The sequence below is a fragment of the Coregonus clupeaformis genome, chromosome 26 (genome assembly GCF_020615455.1).
Source record: "Coregonus clupeaformis isolate EN_2021a chromosome 26, ASM2061545v1, whole genome shotgun sequence".
Lineage (NCBI taxonomy): Eukaryota > Metazoa > Chordata > Actinopteri > Salmoniformes > Salmonidae > Coregonus > Coregonus clupeaformis.
The window spans coordinates 38,258,231-38,283,694 of record NC_059217.1 but is presented as its reverse complement, the minus strand read 5'-3'; the positions used below and the strand labels follow the sequence as shown (position 1 = coordinate 38,283,694).

General features: G+C 42.7%; 1 protein-coding gene across 1 annotated transcript in view; it reads right to left on the bottom strand.

Annotated features, from left to right (window-relative positions):
* Window positions 1-25,464, bottom strand: part of LOC121540543 (metabotropic glutamate receptor 8-like) — a 209,167-nt gene that overhangs the window by 180,297 nt on the left and 3,406 nt on the right. Inside the window, exon 2 of the mRNA XM_041849492.2 lies at window positions 21,191-22,042. Coding sequence (XP_041705426.1) covers window positions 21,191-21,724 — 534 coding nt within the window. The 5' untranslated portion in view covers window positions 21,725-22,042. The remainder of the gene's footprint in view (window positions 1-21,190; window positions 22,043-25,464) is intronic.

The window sequence follows — 25,464 nt, the reverse complement described above, 5'->3', positions numbered from 1 at the left end:
CCTTTGCCTTGATGAAAGCTTTGCACATGCTTGGCATTCTCTCAACCAGCTTCATGAGGTAGTCACCTGGAATGCATTTCAATTAACAAGTGTGCCTTGTTAAATGTTAATTTGTGGAATTTCTTTCCTTCTTAAGGCGTTTGAGCCAATCAGTTGTGTTGTGACAAGGTAGAGGTGGTATACAGTGGCTTGCGAAAGTATTCACCCCCCTTGGCATTTTTCCTATTTTATTGCCTTACAACCTGGAATTAAAATTGATTTTTTTGTATCATTTGATTTACACAACATGCATACCACTTTGAAGATGCAAAATATTTTTTCTTGTGAAACAAACAAGAAATAAGACACAAAAAAAACAGAAAACTTGAGCGTGCATAACTATTTCACTCCCCCAAAGTCAATACTTTGTAGAGCCACCTTTTGCAGCAATTACAGCTGCAAGTCTCTTGGGGATATGTCTTTATAAGCTTGGCACATCTAGCCACTGGGATTTTTGCCCATTCTTCAAGGCAAAACTGCTCCAGCTCCTTCAAGTTGGATGGGTTCCGCTGGTGGACAGCAATCTTTAAGTCATACCACAGATTCTTAATTGGATTGAGGTCTGGGCTTTGACTAGGCCATTCCAAGACATGTGAATGTTTCCCCTTAAACCACTCGAGTGTTGCTTTAGCAGTATGCTTAGGGTCATTGTCCTGCTGGAAGGTGAACCTCCGTCCCAGTCTCAAATCTCAGGAAGACAAACAGGTTTCCCTCAAGAATTTCCCTGTATTTAGTGCCATCCATCATTCCTTCAATTCTGACCAGTTTCCCAGTCCCTGCCGATGAAAAACATTGGGATGGTGTTCTCGGGGTGATGAGAGGTGTTGGGTTTGCACCAGACATAGCGCTTTCCTTGATGGCCAAAAAGCTCAATTTTAGTCTCACCTGACCAGAGTACCTTCTTCCATATGTTTGGGGAGTCTCCCACATGCCTTTTGGCAAACACCAAACGTGTTTGCTTATTATTTTCTTTAAGCAATGGCTTTTTTCTGGCCACTCTTCCGTAAAGCCCAGCTCTGTGGAGTGTACGGCTTAAAATGGTCCTATGGACAGATACTCCAATATCCGTTGTGGAGCTTTGCAGCTCCTTCAGGGTTATCTTTGGTCTCTTTGTTGCTTCTCTGATTAATGCCCTCCTTGCCTGGTCTGTTAGTTTTGGTGGGCGGCCCTCTCTTGGCAGGTTTGTTGTGGAGCCATATTCTTTCAATTTTTTAATAATGGATTTAATGGTGCTCCGTGGGATGTTCAAAGTTTCGGATATTTATTTATAACCCAACCCTGATCTGTACTTCTTCACAACTTTGTCCCTGACCTCTTTGGAGAGCTCCTTGGTCTTCATGGTGCTGCTTGCTTGGTGGTGCCCCTTGCTTAGTGGTGTTGCAGACTCTGGGGCCTTTCAGAACAGGTGTATATATACTGAGATCATGTGACACTTAGATTGCACACAGGTGGACTTTATTTAACTAATTATATGACTTCGGAAGGTAATTGGTTGCACCAGATCTTATTTAGGGACTTCATAGCAAAGGGGGTGAATACATATGCATGCACCACTTTTCCGTTATTTATTTTTTAGAATTTCTTGAAATAAGTTATTTTTTTCATTCCAGGTTGTAATGCAACAAAATAGGAAAAACACCAAGGGGGATGAATACTTTTGCAAGGCACTGTACAGAAGGTAAATGCTTCACAGAGTTCAAGTAACAGACAAATCTCATGTGACACTCTGGCTCTATGGACTTTTATTTTGAGCCAGGGTTGTTATTTTTCTGTTGGGTGTATTTCTATGTTTGCTTTTCTGTTGGGTTGGTTTCTATGTTTGGTCATTGACTCCCAATCGGAGGTAACGAGTGTCAGCTGTCGGCTCGTTATCTCTGATTGGGAGCCATATTTAAACTGTTGTGTTTCACTGTGTGTTTGTGGGTTTTTGTTCCATGTACAGTCATTTGTCACTGTGGACTTCACTATCGTCATTCGTTTATTTGTTTTCGTGGTTGCTTTGATTAAATAAAGTCATCATGTTCACTCAACGCGCTGCGTATTGGTCCGCTTCCTCAGACGATCGTGACATCTCAACATCAACTGTTCAGAGGAGACTGCGTGAATCAGGCCTTCACGGGCAAATTGCTACAAAGAAACCACTACTAAAGGACACAAATAATAAGAAGAGACTTGCTTGGGCCAAGAAATACGAGCAATGGACATTAGACAGGTGGAAATCTGTCCTTTGGTCTGACGAGTCCAAATTTGCGATTTTTGGTTTCAACCGCCGTGTCTTTGTGAGACAAAGAATAGGTTAATGGATGATATCCGCATGTGTGGTTCCCACTGTGAAGCATGGAGGAGGAGGTATGATGGTGTGGGGGTGCTGTGCTGGTGACACTGTTCGTGATTTACTTAGAATTCAAGTCACACTTAACCAGCATGGCTACCACAGCATTCTAAAGCGATACGCCATCCCATCTGGTTTGCGCTTAGTGGGACTATCATTTGTTTTTCAACATGACAATGACCCAAAACACACCTCCAGGCCATGGAAGGTATATTTGACCAAGAAGGAAAGTGATGGTGTGCTGCATCAGATGAACTGGCCTTGTTTAACACTTATTTGATTACTACATGATTCCATATGTGTTATTTCATGGTTTTGATGTCTTTACTATTATTTTACAATGTAGAAAATAGTAAAAAATTAAGAAAACCCCTTGAATGAGTAGGTGTGTCCAAACTCTTGACTGGTACTGTATATATTTAATACTGCTCGACTAAAAAAAATATTGGTCGACCAAGAGCAATCGACCAGTCGAATAATTGGGGTAAGCACTAAAATGCACCCTGGGAGTTGTAGTATAATGTAGACGAGGGAATGCAAAAGCTTAAAAAATGACATAAACAAGGAATCGTGCAGTATGATTAACAAAAACGATAAAACATCCAAAAGTGTATCAAATCTTACAGTAGTGCATATACACTGAGTGTACAAAACATTAAGAAGACCTTCCTAATAGGGACGCTGGCCCATGTTGACTCCAATGCTTCCCACAGTTGTGTCAAGTTGGCTGGATGTCCTCTGATTCAGATGGGTTGGGTTAAATGTGGAAGACAGATTTCGGTTGAATGCATTCAGTTATGCAACTGACTAGGTATCCCCTTTCCCTTTCCTTTGGGTGGTGGACCATTCTTAATACACACAGGAAACTGTTGAGTGTGAAAAACACAGCATCGCTGCAGTTCTTGACATGAACCGGTGCGCCTGGCACCTACTGCCATATCCTGTTCAAATCCATTGTCTTTCCCATTGAACATACACAATCGTTGTCCCAATTGTCTCAAGGCTTAAAAATCCTTCTTGAAACTGTCACCTCCCCTTCATCTATACTGATTGGTGGATTTAACAAATGACATCAATAAAGGGATCATAGCTTTCACCTGGATTCACCTGGTCAGTCTATATCATGGAAAGAGCATGATGGCTATATGTCCAGTGTGTCTGCCTGACAGTTTTACGACAAGCAATAATTGTCCCTTGGGGATAGAGGAATGTCATTGAATGTCTTATTGTATGTGTCGATCAGTTGTCTTAAACCTGAGGTAGGTTTTGAGTATAAACTCCTCACTCTCATGGATTAAGACTTGTTACATCAAGAAAACATGGTACAGATCATTCTTAGGTCTTCAAAATTCTTCACAACAATTTCCATTGTGAGACATTACAAAGGGCTACAGCATCTTTTGTTTAGCTGACAGCGGATAGGTAAGACTGCACAACTGTTGTGTACATTTACAGGTTCTAAATATATTTGCATAAGATTTGCACTTACATTTGCACAATGTCGCTTTGGCAGCGTACATTCCATCATGGGCTCATCTGCAACATTGCATTTCCATTTCCTCCATACTCTCGCTGCTGCGTGGGTGAGTGACAGAGCTTATGTTAATGTACTTTCAGCAACCTAGGCAAAAAATTGGGGAAATACCACACAGAAAAGCAAAGAGAACCTTTGTTTTTCATTTCACATCAACTGTCATTGTATAGCTGGAATTAAAAAAGGGACTAAGCCCTAGAATTGACAGTTGAGGATTATCAAGACATGGCGACTCCCTGCCTCCCTCGAAAATAGCGCCACTCCATCGACTTTGGGAAAGAACAGGAATCTTATTCATGTATGCATACTAGTGCCTTTCCAGTAGAGCCATATCGAGTGGAAGTGAGACCGCACACATATATGATCTGCTACCACCCCACCATACGTCCTCTTCCACTGTAAGCTAAGTTCCAGACAGCTGTAGATCTGTTTGGCACACTTGACCGGAGCGCCTAATAGGGCCTCCTGATGGGATGAACCTGGAAGAGATTGTCCTATGGGGGATAATTAATTTAGCATGCTAATCCAGACATTAGATTCAGGCCGACAGAGCTAACAGAGGTGCATAACTGTTCAATATGGGGATCTATTGTTAGTCACAACAATCAAAAGGAAGGGGGATTGACAACAGGGAGGACAGGCATACATGTATCCAAATGTAATGTGTACAGTTGAATTCGGAAGTTTACATACACCTTAGCCAAATACATTTAAACTCAGTTTTTCACAATTCCTGACATTTAATCCTAGTAAAAATTCCCTGTCTTAGGTCAGTTAGGATCACCACTTTATTTTAAGAATGTGAAATGTCAGAATAATAGTAGAGAGAATGATTTATTTTCTGCTTTTATTTCTTTCATCACATTCCCAGTGGGTCAGAAGTTTACATACACTCAATTAGTATTTGGTAGAATTGCCTTTAAATTGTTTAACTTTGGTCAAACGTTTCAGGTAGCCTTCCACAAGCTTCCCACAATAAGTTGGGTGAATTTTGGCCCATTCCTCCTGACAGAGCTGGTGTAACTGAGTCAGGTTCGTAGGCCTCCTTGCTCGCACACGCTTTTTCAGTTCTGCCCACAAATCTTCTATAGGATTGAGGTCAGGGCTTTGTGATGGCCACTCCAATACCTTGACTTTGTTGTCCTTAAGCCATTTTGCCACAATTTTGAAAGTACGCTTGGGGTCATTATCCATTTGGAAGACCCATTTGCGACCAAGCTTTAACTTCCTGACTGATGTCTTGAGATGTTGCTTCAATATATCCACATAATTTTCTTTCCTCATGATGCGATCTATTTTGTGAAGTGCACCAGTCCCTCCTGCAGCAAAGCACCCCCACAGCATGATGCTGCCACCCCCGTGCTTCAAGGTTGGGATGGTGTTCTTCGGCTTGCAAGCGTCCCACTTTTTCCTCCAAACATAACGATGGTCATTATGGCCAAACAGTTCTATTTTTGTTTCATCAGACCAGAGGACATTTCTCCAAAAAGTACGATCTTTGTCCCCATGTGCAGTTACAAACCGTAGTCTGCCTTTTTTATGGCGGTTCTGGAGCAGTGGCTTCTTCCTTGCTGAGCGGCCTTTCAGGTTTAGTCAATATATGGCTTGTTTTACTGTGGATATAGATGCTTTTGTACCTGTTTCCTCCAGCATCTTCACAAGGTCCTTTGCTGTTGTTCTGGGATTGATTTTCACTTTTTGCACCAAAGTACGTTCATCTCTAGGAGACAGAACGCGTCTCCTTCCTGAGCGGTATTTATACTTGCGGTATTTATACTTGCGTGTACTATTGTTTGTACAGATGAATGTGGTATCTTCAGGCGTTTGGAAATTGCTCCCAAGGATGAACCAGACTTGTGGAGGTCTACAATGTTTTTTCTGAGGTCTTGGCTGATTTATTTTGATTTTCCCATGATGTCAAGCAAAGAGCCACTGAGTTTGAAGGTAGGCCTTGAAATACATCCACAGGTACATCTCCAATTGACTCAAATGATGTCAATTAGCCTATCAGAAGCTTCTAAAGCCATGATATCATTTTCTGGAATTTTCCAAGCTGTTTAAAGGCACTGTCAACTTAGTGTATGTAAACTTCTGACCCACTGGAATTGTGATACAGTGAATTATAAGTGAAATAATCTGTCTGTAAACAATTGTTTGAAAAATTACTTGTGTCATGCACAAAGTAGATGTCCTAACCGACTTGCCAAACCTATTTAACAATACATTTGTAGAGTGGTTGAAAAACGAGTTTTAATGACTCCAACCTAAGTGTATGTAAACTTCTGACTTCAACTGTATATCCCCCAAATGTATCTCTGTTATGTAATTACTGTGTATAAAAGTACAATTTACAGTGCCTTCAGAAAGTATTCACACCCCTGGACCTTTTCCACATTTTGTAGTGTTAAATGAAAAAAGTATTAAATTGAGATTGTTTATCACTGGCCTACACACAATACCCCTTAATGTCAAAGTGGAACTATGTTTTTCTAAATTTTTACAAATGCATTAAAAATGAAGAGCTAAAATGTCTTGAGTCAATAAGTATTCAACCCATTTGTTATGGCAAGCCTAAATACATTCAGGAGTAAAAAGTGTCTTAACAAGTCACATAATAATTTGCATGGACTCACTCTGTGTGCAATACTAGTGTTTAACATGATTTTGAATGGCTATCTCACACAATTATCTGTAAGGTCCCTCAGTCGAGCAGTGAATTTCAAACACAGATTAAACCACAAAGACCAGGGAGGTTTTCCAATGCCTCGCAAAGAAGGGCACCTACTGGTAAAAAAAAAAAATATCACTTTGAGCATGGTGAAGTTATTAATTACACTTTGAATGGTATATCAATACACCCAGTCACTACAAAGATACAGGCGTACTTCCTAACTCAGTTGGTGGGGAGGAAGGAAACCGCTCAGGGATTTCACCATGCCAATGGTGACTTTAATGGCTGTGATAGGAGAAATCTGAGGGTGGATCAACAACATTGTAGTTACTCCACAATACTAGCCTAATTGACAGAGTGAAAAGAAGGAAGCCTGTACAGAATACAAATATTCCAAAACATGCATCTTTTTTGCGACAAGGCACTAAAGTAATACTGCAAAGAATGTGGCAAAGTAATTAACTTTTTGACCTGAATACAAAGTGTTGTTTGGGACAAATCCAGTACAACACATTACTGAGTACCACTCCTCATATTTTCAAGCATAGTGGTGGCTGCATCATTTTACGGGTATATGTCACGACTTCCGCCGAGGCTGCCTCCCCTCCTTGTTTGGGCAGGTTTCGGCGTTCGTCGTCATCGGCTTACTAGCTACTGCCGATCCCATTCTCATCACTCCACTTGTCATGTCTTGTCTTGTCAATCACACACACCTGGTTAGTATGTTCCCCTAATTAGTATGTGTATACAGTGGGGAAAAGAGCAGTGATGTTTTGGGGCTGTCGCTGGGCAACACGGACTTTCAACTCCCTCCAAAGATTTTCTATGGGGTTGAGATCTGGAGACTCCAGGACCTTGAAAGGCTTCTTACGAAGCCACTCCTTCGTTGCCCGGGCGGTGTGTTTGGGATCATTGTCATGCTGAAAGACCCAGCCACGTTTCATCTTCAATGCCCTTGCTGATGGAAGGAGGTTTTCACTCAAAATCTCACGATACATGGCCCCATTAATTTTTCCTTTACACGGATCAGTCGTCCTGGTCCCTTTGCAGAAAAACAGCCCCAAAGGATGATGTTTTCACTCCCATGCTTCACAGTAGGTATGGTGTTCTTTGGATGCAACTCAGCATTCTTTGTCCTCCAAACACGACAAGTTGAGTTTTTACCAAAAAGTTCTATTTTGGTTTCATCTGACCATATGACTTTCTCCCAATCCTCTTCTGGATGCACTCTAGCAAACTTCAGACGGGCCTGGACATGTACTGGCTTAAGCAGGGGGAAATGTCTGGCACTGCAGGATTTGAGTCTCTGGCGGCGTAGTGTGTTACTGATGGTAGGCTTTGTTACTTTGGTCCCAGCTCTCTGCAGGTCATTCACTAGGTCCCCCCGATTTTTGCTCACCGTTCTTGTGATCATTTTGACCCCACGGGGTGAGATCTTGCGTGGAGCCCCAGATCGAGGGAGATTATCAGTGGTCTTGTATGTCTTCCATTTCCTAATAATTGCTCCCACAGTTGATTTCTTCAAACCAAGCTGTTTACCTATTGCAGATTCAGTCTTCCCAGCCTGGTGCAGGTCTACAATTTTGTTTCTGGTGTCCTTTGACAGCTCTTTGGTCTTGGCCATAGTGGAGTTTGGAGTGTGACTGTTTGAGGTTGTGGACAGGTGTCTTTTATACTGATAACAAGTTCAAACAGGTGCCATTAATAAAGGTAACGAGTGGAGGTCAGAGGAGCCTCTTAAAGAAGAAGTTACATGTTTGTGAGAGCCAGAAATCTTGCTTGTTTGTAGGTGACCAAATACTTATTTTCCACCATAATTTGCAAATAAATTCATAAAAAATCCTACAATGTGATTTTCTGGATTTTTTTTTCTCAATTTGTCTGTCATAGTTGATGTGTACCTATGATGAAAATTACAGGCCTCTCTCACCTTTTGAAGTGGGAGAACTTGCACAATTGGTGGCTGACTAAATACTTTTTTCCCCCACTGATCAATCATTATTCCACCGCTTAGTTACTCATTTGAATAAAGGTGTCAGCTAAATGGCATACATAAATACAGCAGGAAAAACACTCACTGTACAAAAAAAATAGTTCCTAAAGGATAGTAAGAGTGAAACGCCACTGTGTGACTCATTCTGAATATCATCAGATTCACGGAATGCTCCCTTTGTGTAACAAAAACACCTCAGGCTGAAAGTAGACCTTATACATGGGGCTTAGCTTAAAAAACATCCATATACACACACAATTGCCTGTAAGTACTCTGGCTCCCTGTTGACCCACTGCATGCAGAGGCAAGGAAATTACAAATGGAAGAGTATGATCCCATCGGAGCCCCCGATACCGCCCCAGCGGGGGTTGCCATTACACCAAATGGAAATGAGATTTACAATATTGCAGAGCCACGTTTGCGGTGTGCAATTTCTCAACCAGGCTCCTCCGCATTTTCTCCAAGCCAGATCACAGTGTGAGTGTAATCGCAGTGTGTTTAAGGTAATTACGATCGACTGAAAATAATGTCCACGTCCATTTGCCGACTACGTAAAGTAAAAGGTTAATGGCTTGAGCGTGTTTTTTTCTTTTAGTCTTTTTACATCCTTTGCTGCAGGCTATTACTTTGTTACATGTGCACCTTTTCTGTTATATGAAGTAGTTTCAGGAGTTGGAGGCTTTAAAGCAACGTGTTTTATGGTCTCTAGTCGAATATGTAATTTCTATATAGCAGCATGTATCTTGCCTTTACTTGGACTATCGGCAAGGGAAGAGAAACTCCAGAGGAACCCTTTCTGTTGTTGGATGCAGTCTTGGCAGATACAGTTTTAACCTTTACCTTAGCATTTGTCAATAACTGAACAGGCTACTCCCACAGAGTGCTGATCAGTAACTGCCAGTACATTTACAGACAACTAGATATACTTTGTCTAGCCAACCTCTCTCTGTCAATTCGACTCTCTCTAAAGATACCGTACACAGAACATCTCTTGACTACAATTCTGTTGCTAAGTGCCTCTTAACCTATGGAGGGTTGGTATCTCAGTGAGTGGTGTTTTATAGACAGTGAGTAGAGAGCCTGTTGGTGCAGTCAAATGAATATCCAAATGAGTTTAGCAGATCTCTACCCATTTGGATTCGATCCGGGGTGGCCACATGCTAATATAATGAGGAAGATCATTAATTTGATCTACCCACCATGGAACAACTAAGTTGTTTCCACCAGATAACACAGCCACAAAGTCAACATTGGCTATATCATAAAAATTCATGAAAACAATAATTTGCTTTTTTGGTGTTAATTTAAGGTTAGGGTTAGGCATAAGGTTAGCAGTGTGGTTTAAGGGTTAGGGTTAGGCTTAAAATAAGATATTACAAATCTGATCAGTAAGTACACTATATATACAAAAGTAGGTGGACACCCCTTCAAATTAGTGGATTCGGCTATTTCAGCCAGACCCGTTGCTGACAGGTGTATACAATTGAGCACACAGCCTTGCAATCTCCACAGACAAACATTGGCAGTAGAATGACCTTACTGAAGAGCTCAGTGACTTTCATTGTGGCACTGTCATAGGATGCCACTTTTCCATCAAGTCAGTTCGTCAAATTTCTGCCCTGCTAGAACTTCCCCAGTCAACTGTAAGTGCTGTTATTGTGAAGTGGAAACGTCTAGGAGCAACAACGACTCAACTGCGAAGTGGTAGGCCACACAAGCTCGCAGAATGGGACCGCTGAGTGCTGAAGTGCGTAGCGCGTAAAAATAATCTGTCCTCGGTTGCAACACTCACTACCGAGTTCCAAACTGCCTCTGGAAGCAACCTCAGCACAATAACTGTTCATCGGGAGCTTCATGAAATGGGTTACCATGGCCGAGCAGCCGCACACAAGCCTAAGATCAGCATGTGCAATTCAGATCGCCATCGATAAAATGCAGTTGTGTTTGTTGTCCATAGCTAATGCCTGCCCATACCATAACTCCACTGCCACCATGGGGCACTCTGTTCACAACGTTGACGTCAGCAAACCGCTCGCCCACACGACCCCATACACGTGGTCTGCGGTTGTGAGGCCGGTTGGACGTACTGCCATATTCTCTAAAATTACGTTGGAGGCGGCTTATGGTAGAGAAATGAACATTCAATTATCTGGCAACAGCTCTGGTGGAAAAAAGCTTTTTGTGCGTATGGAATATTTCTAGGATATTTTATTTAAGCTCATGAAACATGGGACCAACACTTTACATGTTGCGTTTATATTTTTGTTTAGTGTATATGGGAATGTCTACTCAATCCAAAATTACAACCAACTGATTGGTTTACCACAAAATTGGAGGAGGCAAGTGGAGAAGGGAAAGGGTAGGGAACTTGTTTGTCTACCGTATATTAAAGATACAAATTGGCTGAAGGGGATTGGCATGAATAGAAAAATATAGCAGTTTCATTTGAGGACCAAAATGTTGACGGCTGCCCCATACAGGTTGCAAAATAAATGGGAAGAGATTTTTGATGTACTGATTTGATGGCACATGAACTGATACAAAAAACAACACTTGATTCAGCACTTCAAGTTTTTCAATTTAAATGATGATACAAAAATTATTGCCACCAACAGAATGCTATATACACTGCTCAAAAAAATAAAGGGAACATTTAAACAACACATCCTAGATCTGAATGAATGAAATAATCTTATTAAATACTTTTTTCTTTACATAGTTGAATGTGCTGACAACAAAATCACACAAAAATTATCAATGGAAATCAAATTTTTCAACCCATGGAGGTCGAGATTTGGAGTCACCCTCAAAATTAAAGTGGAAAACCACACTACATGCTGATCCAACTTTGAAAATTAGGCTCAGTAGTGTGTGTGGCCTCCACGTGCCTGTATGACCTCCCTACAACGCCTGGGCATGCTCCTGATGAGGTGGCGGATGGTCTCCTGAGGGATCTCCTCCCAGACCTGGACTAAAGCATCCGCCAACTCCTGGACAGTCTGTGGTGCAACGTGGCGTTGGTGGATGGAGCGAGACATGATGTCCCAGATGTGCTCAATTGGATTCAGGTCTGGGGAACGGGCGGGCCAGTCCATAGCATCAATGCCTTCCTCTTGCAGGAACTGCTGACACACTCCAGCCACATGAGGTCTAGCATTGTCTTGCATTAGGAAGAACCCAGGGCCAACCGCACCAGCATATGGTCTCACAAGGGGTCTGAGGATCTCATCTCGGTACCTAATGGCAGTCAGGCTACCTCTGGCGAGCACATGGAGGGCTGTGCGGCCCCCCAAAGAAATGCCACCCCACACCATGACTGACCCACAGCCAAACCGGTCATGCTGGAGGATGTTGCAGGCAGCAGAACGTTCTCCACGGCGTCTCCAGACTCTGTCACGTCTGTCACATGTGCTCAGTGTGAACCTGCTTTCATCTGTGAAGAGCACAGGTGCGCCAGTGGCGAATTTGCCAATCTTGGTGTTCTCTGGCAAATGCCAAACATCCTGCACGGTGTTGGGCTGTAAGCACAATCCCCACCTGTGGACGTCGGGCCCTCATACCACCCTCATGGAGTCTGTTTCTGACCGTTTGAGCAGACACATGCACATTTGTGGCCTGCTGGAGGTCATTTTGCAGGGCTCTGGCAGTGCTCCTCCTGCTCCTCCTTGCACAAAGGTGGAGGTAGCGGTCCTGCTGCTGGGTTGTTGCCCTCCTACGGCCTCCTCCACGTCTCCTGATGTACTGACCTGTCTCCTGGTAGCGCCTCCATGCTCTGGACACTACGCTGACAGACACAGCAAACCTTCTTGCCACAGCTTGCATTGATGTGCCATCCTGGATGAGCTGCACTACCTGAGCCACTTGTGTGGGTTGTAGACTCCGTCTCATGCTACCACTAGAGTGAAAGCACCGTCAGCATTCAAAAGTGACCAAAACATCAGCCAGGAAGCATAGGAACTGAGAAGTGGTCTGTGGTCACCACCTGCAGAACAACTTCTTTATTGGGGGTGTCTTGCTAATTGCCTATAATTTCCACCTGTTGTCTATTCCATTTGCACAACAGCATGTGAAATGTATTGTCAATCAGTGTTGTTTCCTAAGTGGACAGTTTGATTTCACAGAAGTGTGATTGACTTGGAGTTACATTGTGTTGTTTAAGTGTTCCCTTTATTTCTTTGAGCAGTGTATATATATATGGGGCATATAACAATCTCAGCTCTGTAGATTTTGCTGTGAAGAGACAGAATCACTAGATAATTTATTCTGGAAATGCCCCTATGTAGCTTGTTTCTGGTCACAGGTTCAGGAATGGTTAGAAAATCACAACATTAACTTAAAATTAACCTTACAAATAGCAGTGTTGGGCGATTTGGAAAGCCATAGTCAGTCAATCAACGATATAATAATACTCATAGGAAAGGTTTTCATCTTTAGCTCACAATCTGTGGATACTATGCGATTAGAAAGGTTCAAAATTCATGTTAAACATCACAGCAAAATTGAGAAATATATGGCACATGGAAACCAAAACGAGGGTGGTCTATGGTGATAGGAGGGATGGGCTGAGAGTGGCTGAGGGGTAGGATTAAAGAGCTTATATTCGGTAATGTATTATTGTTATGTGATTGCTGTATAGAAAAGCAAATGTACATGTACAATTTATGTAAATGTCGCAGAAAAGCTGTAAAAACAAATATTAATATTTTTTTACATATATTTTTTAAAATAATAATAATTTACAACCTGGTATGTCACCAGGAAGGCCAAAACTCCATCCCAACAAAACAGGCAGAGATTTCAGGTGGTCTTTTTAAACAGCTCTTACTCTAAAAGGGCAATATCATAATTTTCACAGCATTATTCCAACCTCATAATGTGGAAATATACATATACAGTGGGGGGAAAAGTATTTAGTCAGCCACCAATTGTGCAAGTTTACCCACTTAAAAAGATGAGAGAGGCCTGTAATTTTCATCATAGGTACACGTCAACTATGACAGACAAAATGAGAAAAAAGAATCCAGAAAATCACATTGTAGGATTTTTAATGAATTTATTTGCAAATTATGGTGGAAAATAAGTATTTGGTCAATAACAAAAGTTTCTCAATACTTTGTTATATACCCTTTGTTGGCAATGACACAGGTCAAACGTTTTCTGTAAGTCTTCACAAGGTTTTCACACACTGTTGCTGGTATTTTGGCCCATTCCTCCATGCAGATCTCCTCTAGAGCAGTGATGTTTTGGGGCTGTCGCTGGGCAACACGGACTTTCAACTCCCTCCAAAGCTTTTCTATGGGGTTGAGATCTGGAGACTGGCTAGGCCACTCCAGGACCTTGAAATGCTTCTTACGAAGCCACTCCTTCGTTGCCCGGGCGGTGTGTTTGGGATCATTGTCATGCTGAAAGACCCAGCCACGTTTCATCTTCAATGCCCTTGCTGATGGAAGGAGGTTTTCACTCAAAATCTCACGATACATGGCCCCATTCATTCTTTCCTTTACACGGATCAGTCGTCCTGGTCCCTTTGCTGAAAAACAGCCCCAAAGCATGATGTTTCCATCCCCATGCTTCACAGTAGGTATGGTGTTCTTTGGATGCAACTCAGCATTCTTTGTCCTCCAAACACGACGAGTTGAGTTTTTACCAAAAAGTTATATTTTGGTTTCATCTGACCATATGACAATCTCCCAATCCTCTTCTGGATCATCCAAATGCACTCTAGCAAACTTCAGACGGGCCTGGACATGTACTGGCTTAAGCAGGGGGACAGGTCTTGCACTGCAGGATTTGAGTCCCTGGCGGCGTAGTGTGTTACTGATGGTAGGCTTTGTTACTTTGGTCCCAGCTCTCTGCAGGTCATTCACTAGGTCCCCCCGTGTGGTTCTGGGATTTTTGCTCACCGTTCTTGTGATCATTTTGACCCCACGGGGTGAGATCTTGCGTGGAGCCCCAGATCGAGGGAGATTATCAGCGGTCTTGTATGTCTTCCATTTCCTAATAATTGCTCCCACAGTTGATTTCTTCAAACCAAGCTGCTTACCTATTGCAGATTCAGTCTTCCCAGCCTGGTGCAGGTCTACAATTTTGTTTCTGGTGTCCTTTGACAGCTCTTTGGTCTTGGCCATAGTGGAGTTTGGAGTGTGACTGTTTGAGGTTGTGGACAGGTGTCTTTTATACTGGTAACAAGTTCAAACAGGTGCCATTAATACAGGTAACGAGTGGAGGACAGAGGAGCCTCTTAAAGAAGAAGTTACAGGTCTGTGAGAGCCAGAAATCTTGCTTGTTTGTAGGTGACCAAATACTTATTTTCCACCATAATTTGCAAATAAATTCATAAAAAATCCTACAATGTGATTTTCTGGAGAAAAGAAATCTCAATTTGTCTGTCATAGTTGACGTGTACCTATGATGAAAATTACAGGCCTCTCTCATCTTTTTAAGTGGGAGAACTTGCACAATTGGTGGCTGACTAAATACTTTTTTTCCCCACTGTAAAACACAGGAAATCACATTTTTGATTTCACTGGGCCTCAAATAAGTGGTCTCACTGTGTTTCATTTTTCCATTACATTTCCTATCAATACCGTTATGATACAAACTGTAGGCATCACTGTGGTTTTCACACTTCCTGTGGGGCTAACTAATTAACTAACTAACTAACTAACAAGTATAAAAGTGACAATCTAATGAGAAACAAACACACCCACACTCTCCCATCTGGTCAATTTAGTAACAGGAAGTAATTTTTTTTCTCAATCTTTCCCAATCATTTGGGAGTTGAGGACTTATAGATGGATCTTCACAATACATGTCGGTAGTAGTTGACTGTAATGTTTATCGAGACATTTTGAGGTCTGAGATGTCTGATGAACGCTGTCTTGCCTTTGAAACATAGGGATCTGTTTTGATTGATCAGGAAGTGCCCTCAGTCGAGTACAAAACAAACCAAACTCGCATCCTGACTTTCTCCCACAGGAAAGAAGAACCATAGAAAAAATTTAATAAAACTACAGATAATAAACCCCTATACTACCATCCACTCAACGACGGATAAGTAGAGGAGAAGTCTTTACAGTATGTTATTCAACTTAGATCTCTTAATTGAACTGGCACCATGCACCCTATTTCCACACTCACCCAAAATGAGTAGGCTGGGCCAATTACATTCAGAAATGTAAATGGAGGGAGTATGGTGAGGGGGACGGCACAACCTGAAATACATTTGCAAATAGACCCCCCCCCCCAGTCTGGTCGAATACCCACACACACCCACACACACACAGGTTCTAGGAGGGTGTATTGATTAAGACTGCAGTGCGACACTGACACTGCTGGTAGTCTATTTCTATAATGGGAAGCAGGGGGTGGCTGTCATGTTACCCTGCAAGATTAGTTATCCTGCACATCCACACATGCATCCACACACACACATCCACACGCGCGCACACAGGTAGACACACACAGACACTTAATGTACATGCACAAATCCTTACACACACACACACACACACACGCACACACTCACTCACGTACGTACACAAAATTACACGGAGGTCTTAAAAACATAATCCTCTATCCACTTTGTGATTGTTATTTGTGTGTACCAAAGCTTTCCCGCTTGGTATCCAGGCCCAAGTCTTCTGCACTTTTATAAGAAGCTCAAAGGACAACCAGGGTGAAGGGTGGAAGTGCGACCAAAGGTGGCAACCCTGCAGAGAGCGGTATTGCTGCAGTGACCACCAGAAACATTCATTACCTAAAACGATTCACAGCTAATCTTTACCCCCAAATGCCATGAATGAATTATTTCAAGTTATTACTGCTCTCCCAAAGGGATATGTTCTAAAAATCACAAGGCCACACACAGTAATACAGTTATAATGAAGCATCTCTATTCCTCATTTACTGTGTTTCTCTTCAATACAGAGTTTCATTTGTGCTAGTCTACTATTCGCCATTTCCTTGTGAGGATACGTATTCAGCAAAACAGAATATCATCAGAGGTATAGACAAAGGTCGGTTCTGCAGAGAAGAACAATGCAGCAATTCTATGCACCACCACTCCACTGATCCTGTTATAATTAACTTCATAGGTCCTTACTTTAGCACTGAATCTACCCCAGTCTCTGTTCAGCTAATACTGTGACTAGGGTGACCACATTTATTATACCCAAATGCGGGACAAAGGGATGATTTTGTGGGACATTTGCGGGACAGTGTAGCATACATGAATACAACAAAAATCCCCCTCCGGCTGCAACGAACTAGCTAATTGAAGCGTGCCTATGGACTACTCTTCTGCTTCGAGCTAAATATGGTCATGCAAAAAACTAGACCAAATGTGTGGCTGTTTTATGAAAATCTGGAAATATTTGGCCAAAGAAACATTTCTTGTTGGTCTCAGGGAATATAAAACAGTTAGGAATGGAGACTTTGAAAACTTGATTAAGTGAAGTAGTCTAGAAGCAAATATGTTTAATGAGCAACTAATGAGCATGGAGAGTCTCACAAGTTTGGTGAAATCACCTTAGGCCTATATCTTTTCAGTCTAATATGGCTATTTACTTACTTTTGTAGCTCTAAATCAGAAGCACGCTTTTTGTAAGTAGTTAACTGTCCTCTCCAAGTTTAGCTGGAATTTAGACAGAAAGGATTTGACAAATGTGATTGGTTGACGATATGACATTGGCCTACGTCTCGTCTTGCACTGCACAGAATATCAGATCTCAACAATGATTGTAAACATGTTTAACATCACCAGTACCACATCCTTATGATATATATCTTGTCAAAAGCGCAACGTGACTGCAAAAGTGACAGGTTGGAATGTCTGACTGAAATACAGGACAAATCAACCTTTTTTTGCAAATTAGTGGTGTTTGAATTTGATTATATAACAAACTGCATAATTTATAGCTGATTTTAGATAACTCATGTTGGTAACCCCTTCTCTCCTCATTAGCCAAGTATGACTTCAACAAACATGGAGGCTCTTCAGTTAAAGATTAATCATGTAACTCATTACAGATTTAGTGCAGGATATTTTTGTCACCATGGTCTGTACCCTAATAGAGCCTTTCGGCTATATAGTTTGTCTTAATAATTTCCATACACTGGGATAATACACTGAACAAAAATATAAACGCAACATGCTACAATTTCAAAGATTTTCCTTGAGTTACAGTTCATACATGGAAATCAGTCAATTGAAATCAATTCAATAGGCCCTAGTCTATGGATTTCACATGAAAAAAGGTAGGGGCGTGGATCAGAAGACCAGTCAGTATCTGGTGTGACCACCATTTACATCGTGCAGTGCAACACACCTCCTTCGTATAGAGTTGATCAGGTTGTTGATTGTAGCCTGTGGAATGTTGTCCCACTCCTCTTCAATGGCTGTGCGAAGTTGCTGGATATTGGCGGGAACTGGAACAAGCTGTCGTACATGTTGATCCAGAGTATCCAAAACATGCTCAATAGTTGACATGTCTGGTGAATATGCAGGTCATGGAAGAACTGGGACATTTTCAGCTTCCAGGAGTTGTGTACAAATCCTTGCGACGTGGCTGTGCATTATCACGCTGAAACATGAGGTGATTGCGGCAAATTAATGGCACAATAATGGGCCTCAGGATCTCATCACGGTATCTCTGTGCATTAAAATTGACATCGATAAAATGTTATTGTGTTTGTGTCCATAGCTTATGCCTGCCCGTACCATAACTCCACCGCCACCATGGGGCACTCTGTTCACAACGTTGACATCAGCAAACCGCTTGCCCACATACACATGGTGGTTGTGAGGCCGGTTGTATGTACGGCCAAATTCTCTAAAACGAAGTTGGAGGCGGCTTATGGTAGAGAAATTAACATTCAATTCTCTGGCAACAGCTCTGGTGGACATTGCTGCAGTCAGCATGCCAATTACACGCTACCTCAAAACTTAAGACATCTGTGGCATTGTGATGTGTGATAAAACTGCACATTTTAGTGTGGCCTTTTATTGTCCCCAGCACAAGGTGCACCTGTGTAATGATCATGCTGTTTAAACAAATGTAAAAAATGTGTGCACAACATTTGAGAGAAATAAGCTTTTTGTGATATGGAAAATGTCTGGGATATTTTATTTCAGCTCATGAAACATGGGACCATCACTTTACATGTTGCCTTTATATTTTTGTTCACTGCATTTCAATGAGTGAAATTCCAATTGTTATATTATTCTTTTTGGCAGCTTTCCAGAATCTGTCATTGAATGTCACATTGAAGACTCAGAGTATTTTGTCCTAATGACACATCCTTAGTTTTGTTGTTTGACTGGAACTTAATATGCCTCTGGTCCATCATCATCATCCTCATCATCATCATTTGAACATCAGTTGAACAAAGCAGAAGACATTATTACAGAGTAGGATGCTCAACAAAACACACCTCAAACGTTGAATCATACCCCACAGAGCACACCCCAGGTCAGCCTCATTTGGGTCAGAGAGCTCAGAGGAGTGTCAGATACACATTGACCGCACCACCTTCAGGTGCCAACAGGCTCATTGAACCATAGACCACGAAGGCTCTCTGCCTAGTCACGTGCTGAGCACATCATCTTCAGCATCAATACCACAAAACCTCGAAGTGGTCCCGGATTGGCACCTTTTCTATTGTATACGTTGTCCCAAATTCTAATTACACCTAATTACATAAATATAGTGTACAGTGATACTGGATATATGTACGTTATGGACGATCACATACATATGTTTTTGTACGCTTTGTGTGGGAAGTAAGGATTTCATAACTCTATAGGGAGCCATTTTGAACTTCAATGTGGTTTTATCCTGCACAGACTGGTTGTGACTTGGAACTTGATTAATTGAGGCAGTCACAGTTTGGAATGACAGGTCAATGGGATCTCCCCTAGGCCTACATCCTTTTAAACCACTACTACACCACCACTAAACACAGAACAGCAAACCACAACCTCAATGCTTAAGGTTGGGATTGGGTGAAAGTGAAAGCTGATCCCACAGCAGTACTTAGGGGGAAACAATTATCTGGAGTGTTCCTCTTGTCTTGCAGATGAAGCTGTGCATATACATTCCATTACTAAGACTGTAATTGGGTCAGTCCTCTGCACACGGATCGATAGTGAAGAAAGCATGCTTAGTCTGTTTATGGGAGTCAATGGAGTGTAAAATCAGAGCTTCCATGCTCAGGATGTAACGCATCCTTAAACGGACATTGATATGGAGGTTTTTCTGAGAGGTGTTGGGTAGAAGACAAGTGTGTTGTGGGGGTTAAATACGAACAAGTTGAAAGAGAATGTGTATCCCTTCAAAACAATGAGATGTGGTTCACATAACGTCTTGCACCCAGCAGATGGTTTACATGATCCACTTTGTTAGGGCAGAACCTCTGTATGTAGCCTGTCAGGCCCTTCCTCTTCCCCGTTCTGACCTCTGACCCTGCTTCTTCAAGCTATTCCATCAGCATCTTAATTAATCAGACAAGTCATTGCTCATGCCACCGCTTTAGGCCGAAGATTCAACCTCATTCAATATTTTCCTGTCCGGGTCATTCTCCACTGTCACCTTTTCTCCTCAAGCAGACCAGTGAATATTTATACTCTCCTCCATGTTGTCATATCTGTGCTGACGATGAAAAGGACAATGGCTGTATTAGATTAATGCAACATATCAATGCATGTCTATATAATTTCAAACCTTCTATTTTTACTTCCAGAATAGTTGCTTTCTCTATTACTAAGAAGGGAGACAAAATATCAAGCTGTTTTGACAGCAATATGCTGCAATATCAACATCAGTTAAATCACAGAAACATTGGGTATTCATATACAGGCTGACACTACATATTCCAACAAAAATGATGTGCTAAATGACATCTCATTCACCTCTCTCTGGGAACCGAGACTCCATATCGTAGCCAGTTGTTTCGCATCAATGGTTTGACCTTTTCATGAGTCTACCACTGGTCAGTCACTGAAATTCAGACCTTCTGATTGGAATGCAAGAACCAATGTAAACTCCTGCTTAAGACCAACTGATAGTTTCCAGCTCTCTGGAGTTAGTAAAACATATTTTAATAACACTGAATATATTCTAATGGGGTGTTGGCTAATTGAGCTTTATTTGCTTCAATAGTGAACAAGCCAAGCATGCAGCCCAAATGTCTCAATGCCAGAGCAAAGGTGTCAACCCATAATTATGAATTAGCTCTAATACCAGCTGACGTCATGTGACAGGATCATGATGCTTGTGTCAAGAAAATCCCTACATTTCTAACAAAAGCCCAGCCACTAGCTTGGAAAATAATTATTTAAATAAAATGTTCTCAAGATGACGCTCCACCACAACACAGCCTAGGGAAGCCCCATCTGCATTCTAATGTCAAAGACAGCGGAACAAAGTCTGCTATGCAAACCAACTGAACGTTGAAGGGAAGACTGACAAAAACATAATACATCTTTGACCTTTTCAAAGCCTTCAGAGTAGGCTAGAGCTAGATCTTAAGCCTGAGTCAAACTTCAGCTTAAATAATATAGAGAACATTAACTATGGAAAAAACAACATCCATTTTAAATAGCGGAAACAGAATCCTCACCTTGAAGAGCCGCAGGATGTTGGCAACCATGATGGACACCGAGCTAGCCGCCGCCCCTATGACCCCCACCACCTTGTCCGGCTTGGCGAAGATGGGCGGGTCTCCGTTGGCGCAGCGCACGTCCGAGCCGTCCCTCTCGATGAGTGCCTGGACGAAGGTCAGCGACTGCTCCAGGGCATAGGTGTCTCTAGAACAGGTGTCCAGGATGCGCGCCCCCAGGGTCACATTGGGGAGCAGCTCTGGGTCCTTGTTGATCAGGTCAATCGCAAACAGCATGGCCTCCAGCCTATGAATGCCCTTCTCCTTCTTCAGCTCCCCGCAGGGTACACCTCTCTCGCCACGGGAGTGCACAGGGAATAGGCCGCCCAGCATGATGTCACCGTCCAGCCGGATGGAGTGGGCGTACTCCTGCAGAGGCAGCTGGGGGTCCGGGGGCTTCTGAGTGGCAGAGGCCAACAGCCAGTAACATTTGGTGGTCAGTATGAAGAGGAAGCAGTGAAGTGAGAGGGAGGGGTGTTTGGACTCCCTGGCCATGGTGGTAGCAGTGCGGGAGAGAGTGGGTCAGGGGAGTGTTGGTGTAGTTCTGGGAGCTCAGAGCAGCAGGCAGCTGGTGGGGGTGGTGGGGACACAGGGTGGGGCGTATCGTGTGTGACCCTCCTAGATCAGGGCAGGGTTAGGGACGGTTACCTCTGGTTTCAAAGAGTTGCTGATGCATGTACCTGGCATCCCTGGGAAAAGGGTGTAGTTTGAGCAAGATAAGGAGGCTGGAGAGAAGAGAGGCTGAGTTTCTCACACTGGCTGGACAGTGGGGATCTCTCTCCACAATCCTGGGTGTCTCATGCTCAAAAGACCCTGTTTGTGATGTGTGAGACAAAGGGGGAAAACAATCCATCTGTTACACACTGTAGGGTTCAGCTCTCTATTAGACACAGCACATATGAATATATGTAGGTCACACGCCCACACACACAAATTCACATATACTATTTCTCGCTTCTCTCTCTTTCTCAAACACATACGTGCACACACTAAAACCATCCAACTAAAATCTGGACCTTGCTTTTTTCATTGTTCCCCTTTAATCAGGAATTGATTTAGACCTGGGACACCAGGTGGATGCAATTAATTATCAGGTAGAACAGAAAACCAGAAGTATTCAGGACCTCCAGGTAAGGATTTTAGTACCCCTGCACTGAAGCATGCATCCATGCACACACACACATACGCACACACACACACACACACACACACACACACACACACACACACACACACACACACACACACACAGTGCGAGAGTATAAGGATAGACACAACAAACATCCACATCACACAGCATGGAATCTCCCTTTGAAAACTGGGAAATCTTCAAACGTAGGCACTGTCACATCTGCATAAACTCTGTCTACAAAGCTGAGAATGTGCTTGATAAAAACATCAAATAATTGTATTATCATGTAATAAGCTATTGCATTTGCAATGAGACTAATCCTTACACTGACGTGAATTTAAATTACTGTGATATGTTTATTTACATAATGCATAGTTATACAGCAAGCTACATCAAAATGGACACAGCAGCATACCCTACAGCCTTACAGATATGTTGTCGCGCAATAAATAGCATTGATTACAATGACAGAACCTGTGTGTGTGTATGTTTATGTTAACATGCGCTGGTTGCCTGCCGGCAAAATGAAAACATGCAGGTATTTTCTTCCTGTCTGCAGCTTATTCAGTTGCATTAGCTCTGCCAGTTTACTGTTAGCATTCATTTTCCATCTGAGAGGAAATACAGGACTTAGCTCCCGTTGTTCCGGAATGGAGAGAGTGGCTTACTGGCTTTTCTTTCATTGTTGCCCAGAGAGACATAAAAACTCATTATCCACACTTATTCATGACTAGGACTACTTTTTTTGTACAAATGATATGCGTTCTCTTCAGAGTGCCCCTCGTGATTAGTACAGAATTTTTTTGGTTTTGAGCCTGATCAATCAAGCCCTTACAAAAAAAAAGATTGCAGTTTTGAAACGGCAGTAAAAGTGCAGTAACTGCAGTCGACTGTGGTATTTTGGACGCAGTAATTGTAGAATAACTGCAGTGTACTGCAGTTGAACTGCAGTTATACCGCACTGTAACTGCAGTTACACTGCAAAATTACTGCAGTAAAAAAAAAAATACAGTGTTATTTTGGACGCAGTATTTGCAGCATACTACAGTTACTCTAACTGCAATCTTTTTTCATAAGGGAGGCTCCATGGACATTACAATTGTGTAGCATTACAACAGTTTATCAGCTCTGGCCTTTACACTGCTCGTTTCAGTTCTTATCTTTTAACCAGATACCGATTGCAGCCAGTCACTCTCATCCAAAAGTGTAGCATGCCAGTGAGAAACAAAAACTAGCTGGAGTTTGGATCTGAAGACTGGCATTGTGCACCCCTACATTGGTCGAATTACTTACAAAAATAACTCCAGCTGAACCAAACAGTAATGTTTGTTACTGTTATAAAACAATCGATCTATAACTGTTTGAAAGACGCTCTGCACAAATGAAGCATGGCAATAGCAACCGCGTGTAGCACAGGCCTAAGCATGCGCTCACCTGTGCTGTATAGTTCCCTGGTGAATGAAGCTATTGTTCTATGCTAATACCCTACTAATTAATGACTGAGTATTGAGAAAATTAGGCCTACTTGATTTATATTTTATTAAAGACATGGTAGGCTAATGCCTACAGGCCTATGAGTAGGCTACTGTAAAGCCATGCGGCATCAACTCATAACCCAGAGAGTCCATAACGTTTACTTCAACCCAACAATTGGGACCCAATCATTGTTATGTATGGTACGACGTATTGTAGGTCGTACTGTACGTCGTTATGGTTTACGACAGTGTGCTGCTTTACGTATAAATGGGTGGTCAGAATTAGTGGCACATGTCATTAAACATCAGAGTGATGTACAATGTGAAATTGCGCAGACGTGTGTTCTTCTACAGCTAAGCTAGATATAGCATTGGTGACGAGGATGGCTGAATTCAGTTTACCCCCACCAGTACCATTCCTTTCCGTGCCTGGCAAACCTCCAGTCCCATGGAATAACTGGCTCAAAAGTTTAAACACTTCTCGAAGCTCTGGACTTTTCTACAATCGCCGACAAGTGGAGGACAGCACTGCGCCGTCACTGCCTCGGTACAGAGGATTTTCAGAGCTCTTGGATGGGCTCCTACATTCAATGCTGCAGTCAACCTCCTACGGAACGACTTTGCCGGGAAACAGCGAGTGCTCCTCTGACGCTACCGGCTACGGAAAAGACACCAACAGCCCGGTGAGTCAATTCAAAGCTACGTGGCTAATCTGAGTGACTTGGCTAGCTTTTGTAACAATGGGGGACTTCAGGATGAGATCATCAGGGATCAGCTGGTAGAGGGGACGTTATGTGAAAAGACAAGGGAGAAATTACTTTTGGAATCTGACAATTTACAACTTGATGGAGCAATTAAATCAGGACCCCAGGTTGAAGTGGCTTTGGAATGATCTACTATGCTAACAGACAGCTCTGCAGCAGACACTCGGTCCCCAGCCATTCTCACACAGCAACATCAGCCCGTGCAGGCGCACTACAGTGTTAGCGTGTTGCACACGCCCTCCCACGTCGATAGCGGCATGGAAACAGACACCGGCATACCCGTGCAGCAGGCACACAGACAAACAAACCGACGTAGCTACGGCAACTGTGGGGCTTGCTCTCACGATTCAAGGGCTTCAAACTGCCCAGCCCATGGAAAGATATGCAAGAACTGTTCAAAATACAATCACTTTGCAGAAGTGTGTCGTTCTGCCCCTGCTACTAGCTCGGCCCTCATTCTCCTCTGACTCTCAACATGAACGCACTGAAATCCAAACTGTCTCCCTCAACCATGTGTCATTCAAAACATGCAGCTGGGTGAGGTGGGTTTGCCTTTGCTGTGGTGTCGTTGCTCAACCTTGCCACAAAAAGTTGTTCACTCACCAACCACCCCAACAGCCCTCCACTGCCCTATGTGGGTATGATAACTCCAAGATAGACTTTGTAGGCACTCTCCAGGTCCCAGTGCACTACAGCACCAAGCACCTACCGTCATTCACATTTCACATTGCAAAACGGGGTGCCAAACTCCTGAGCCTCGACCTCTTCACAGGCTTGGGGTTCACACAGAGATGACAGTGGGTCGGCTATCCACCAGGATACCTGCACATTGCAACAGAACTGGCCAGCTCTGTTTGATGGACT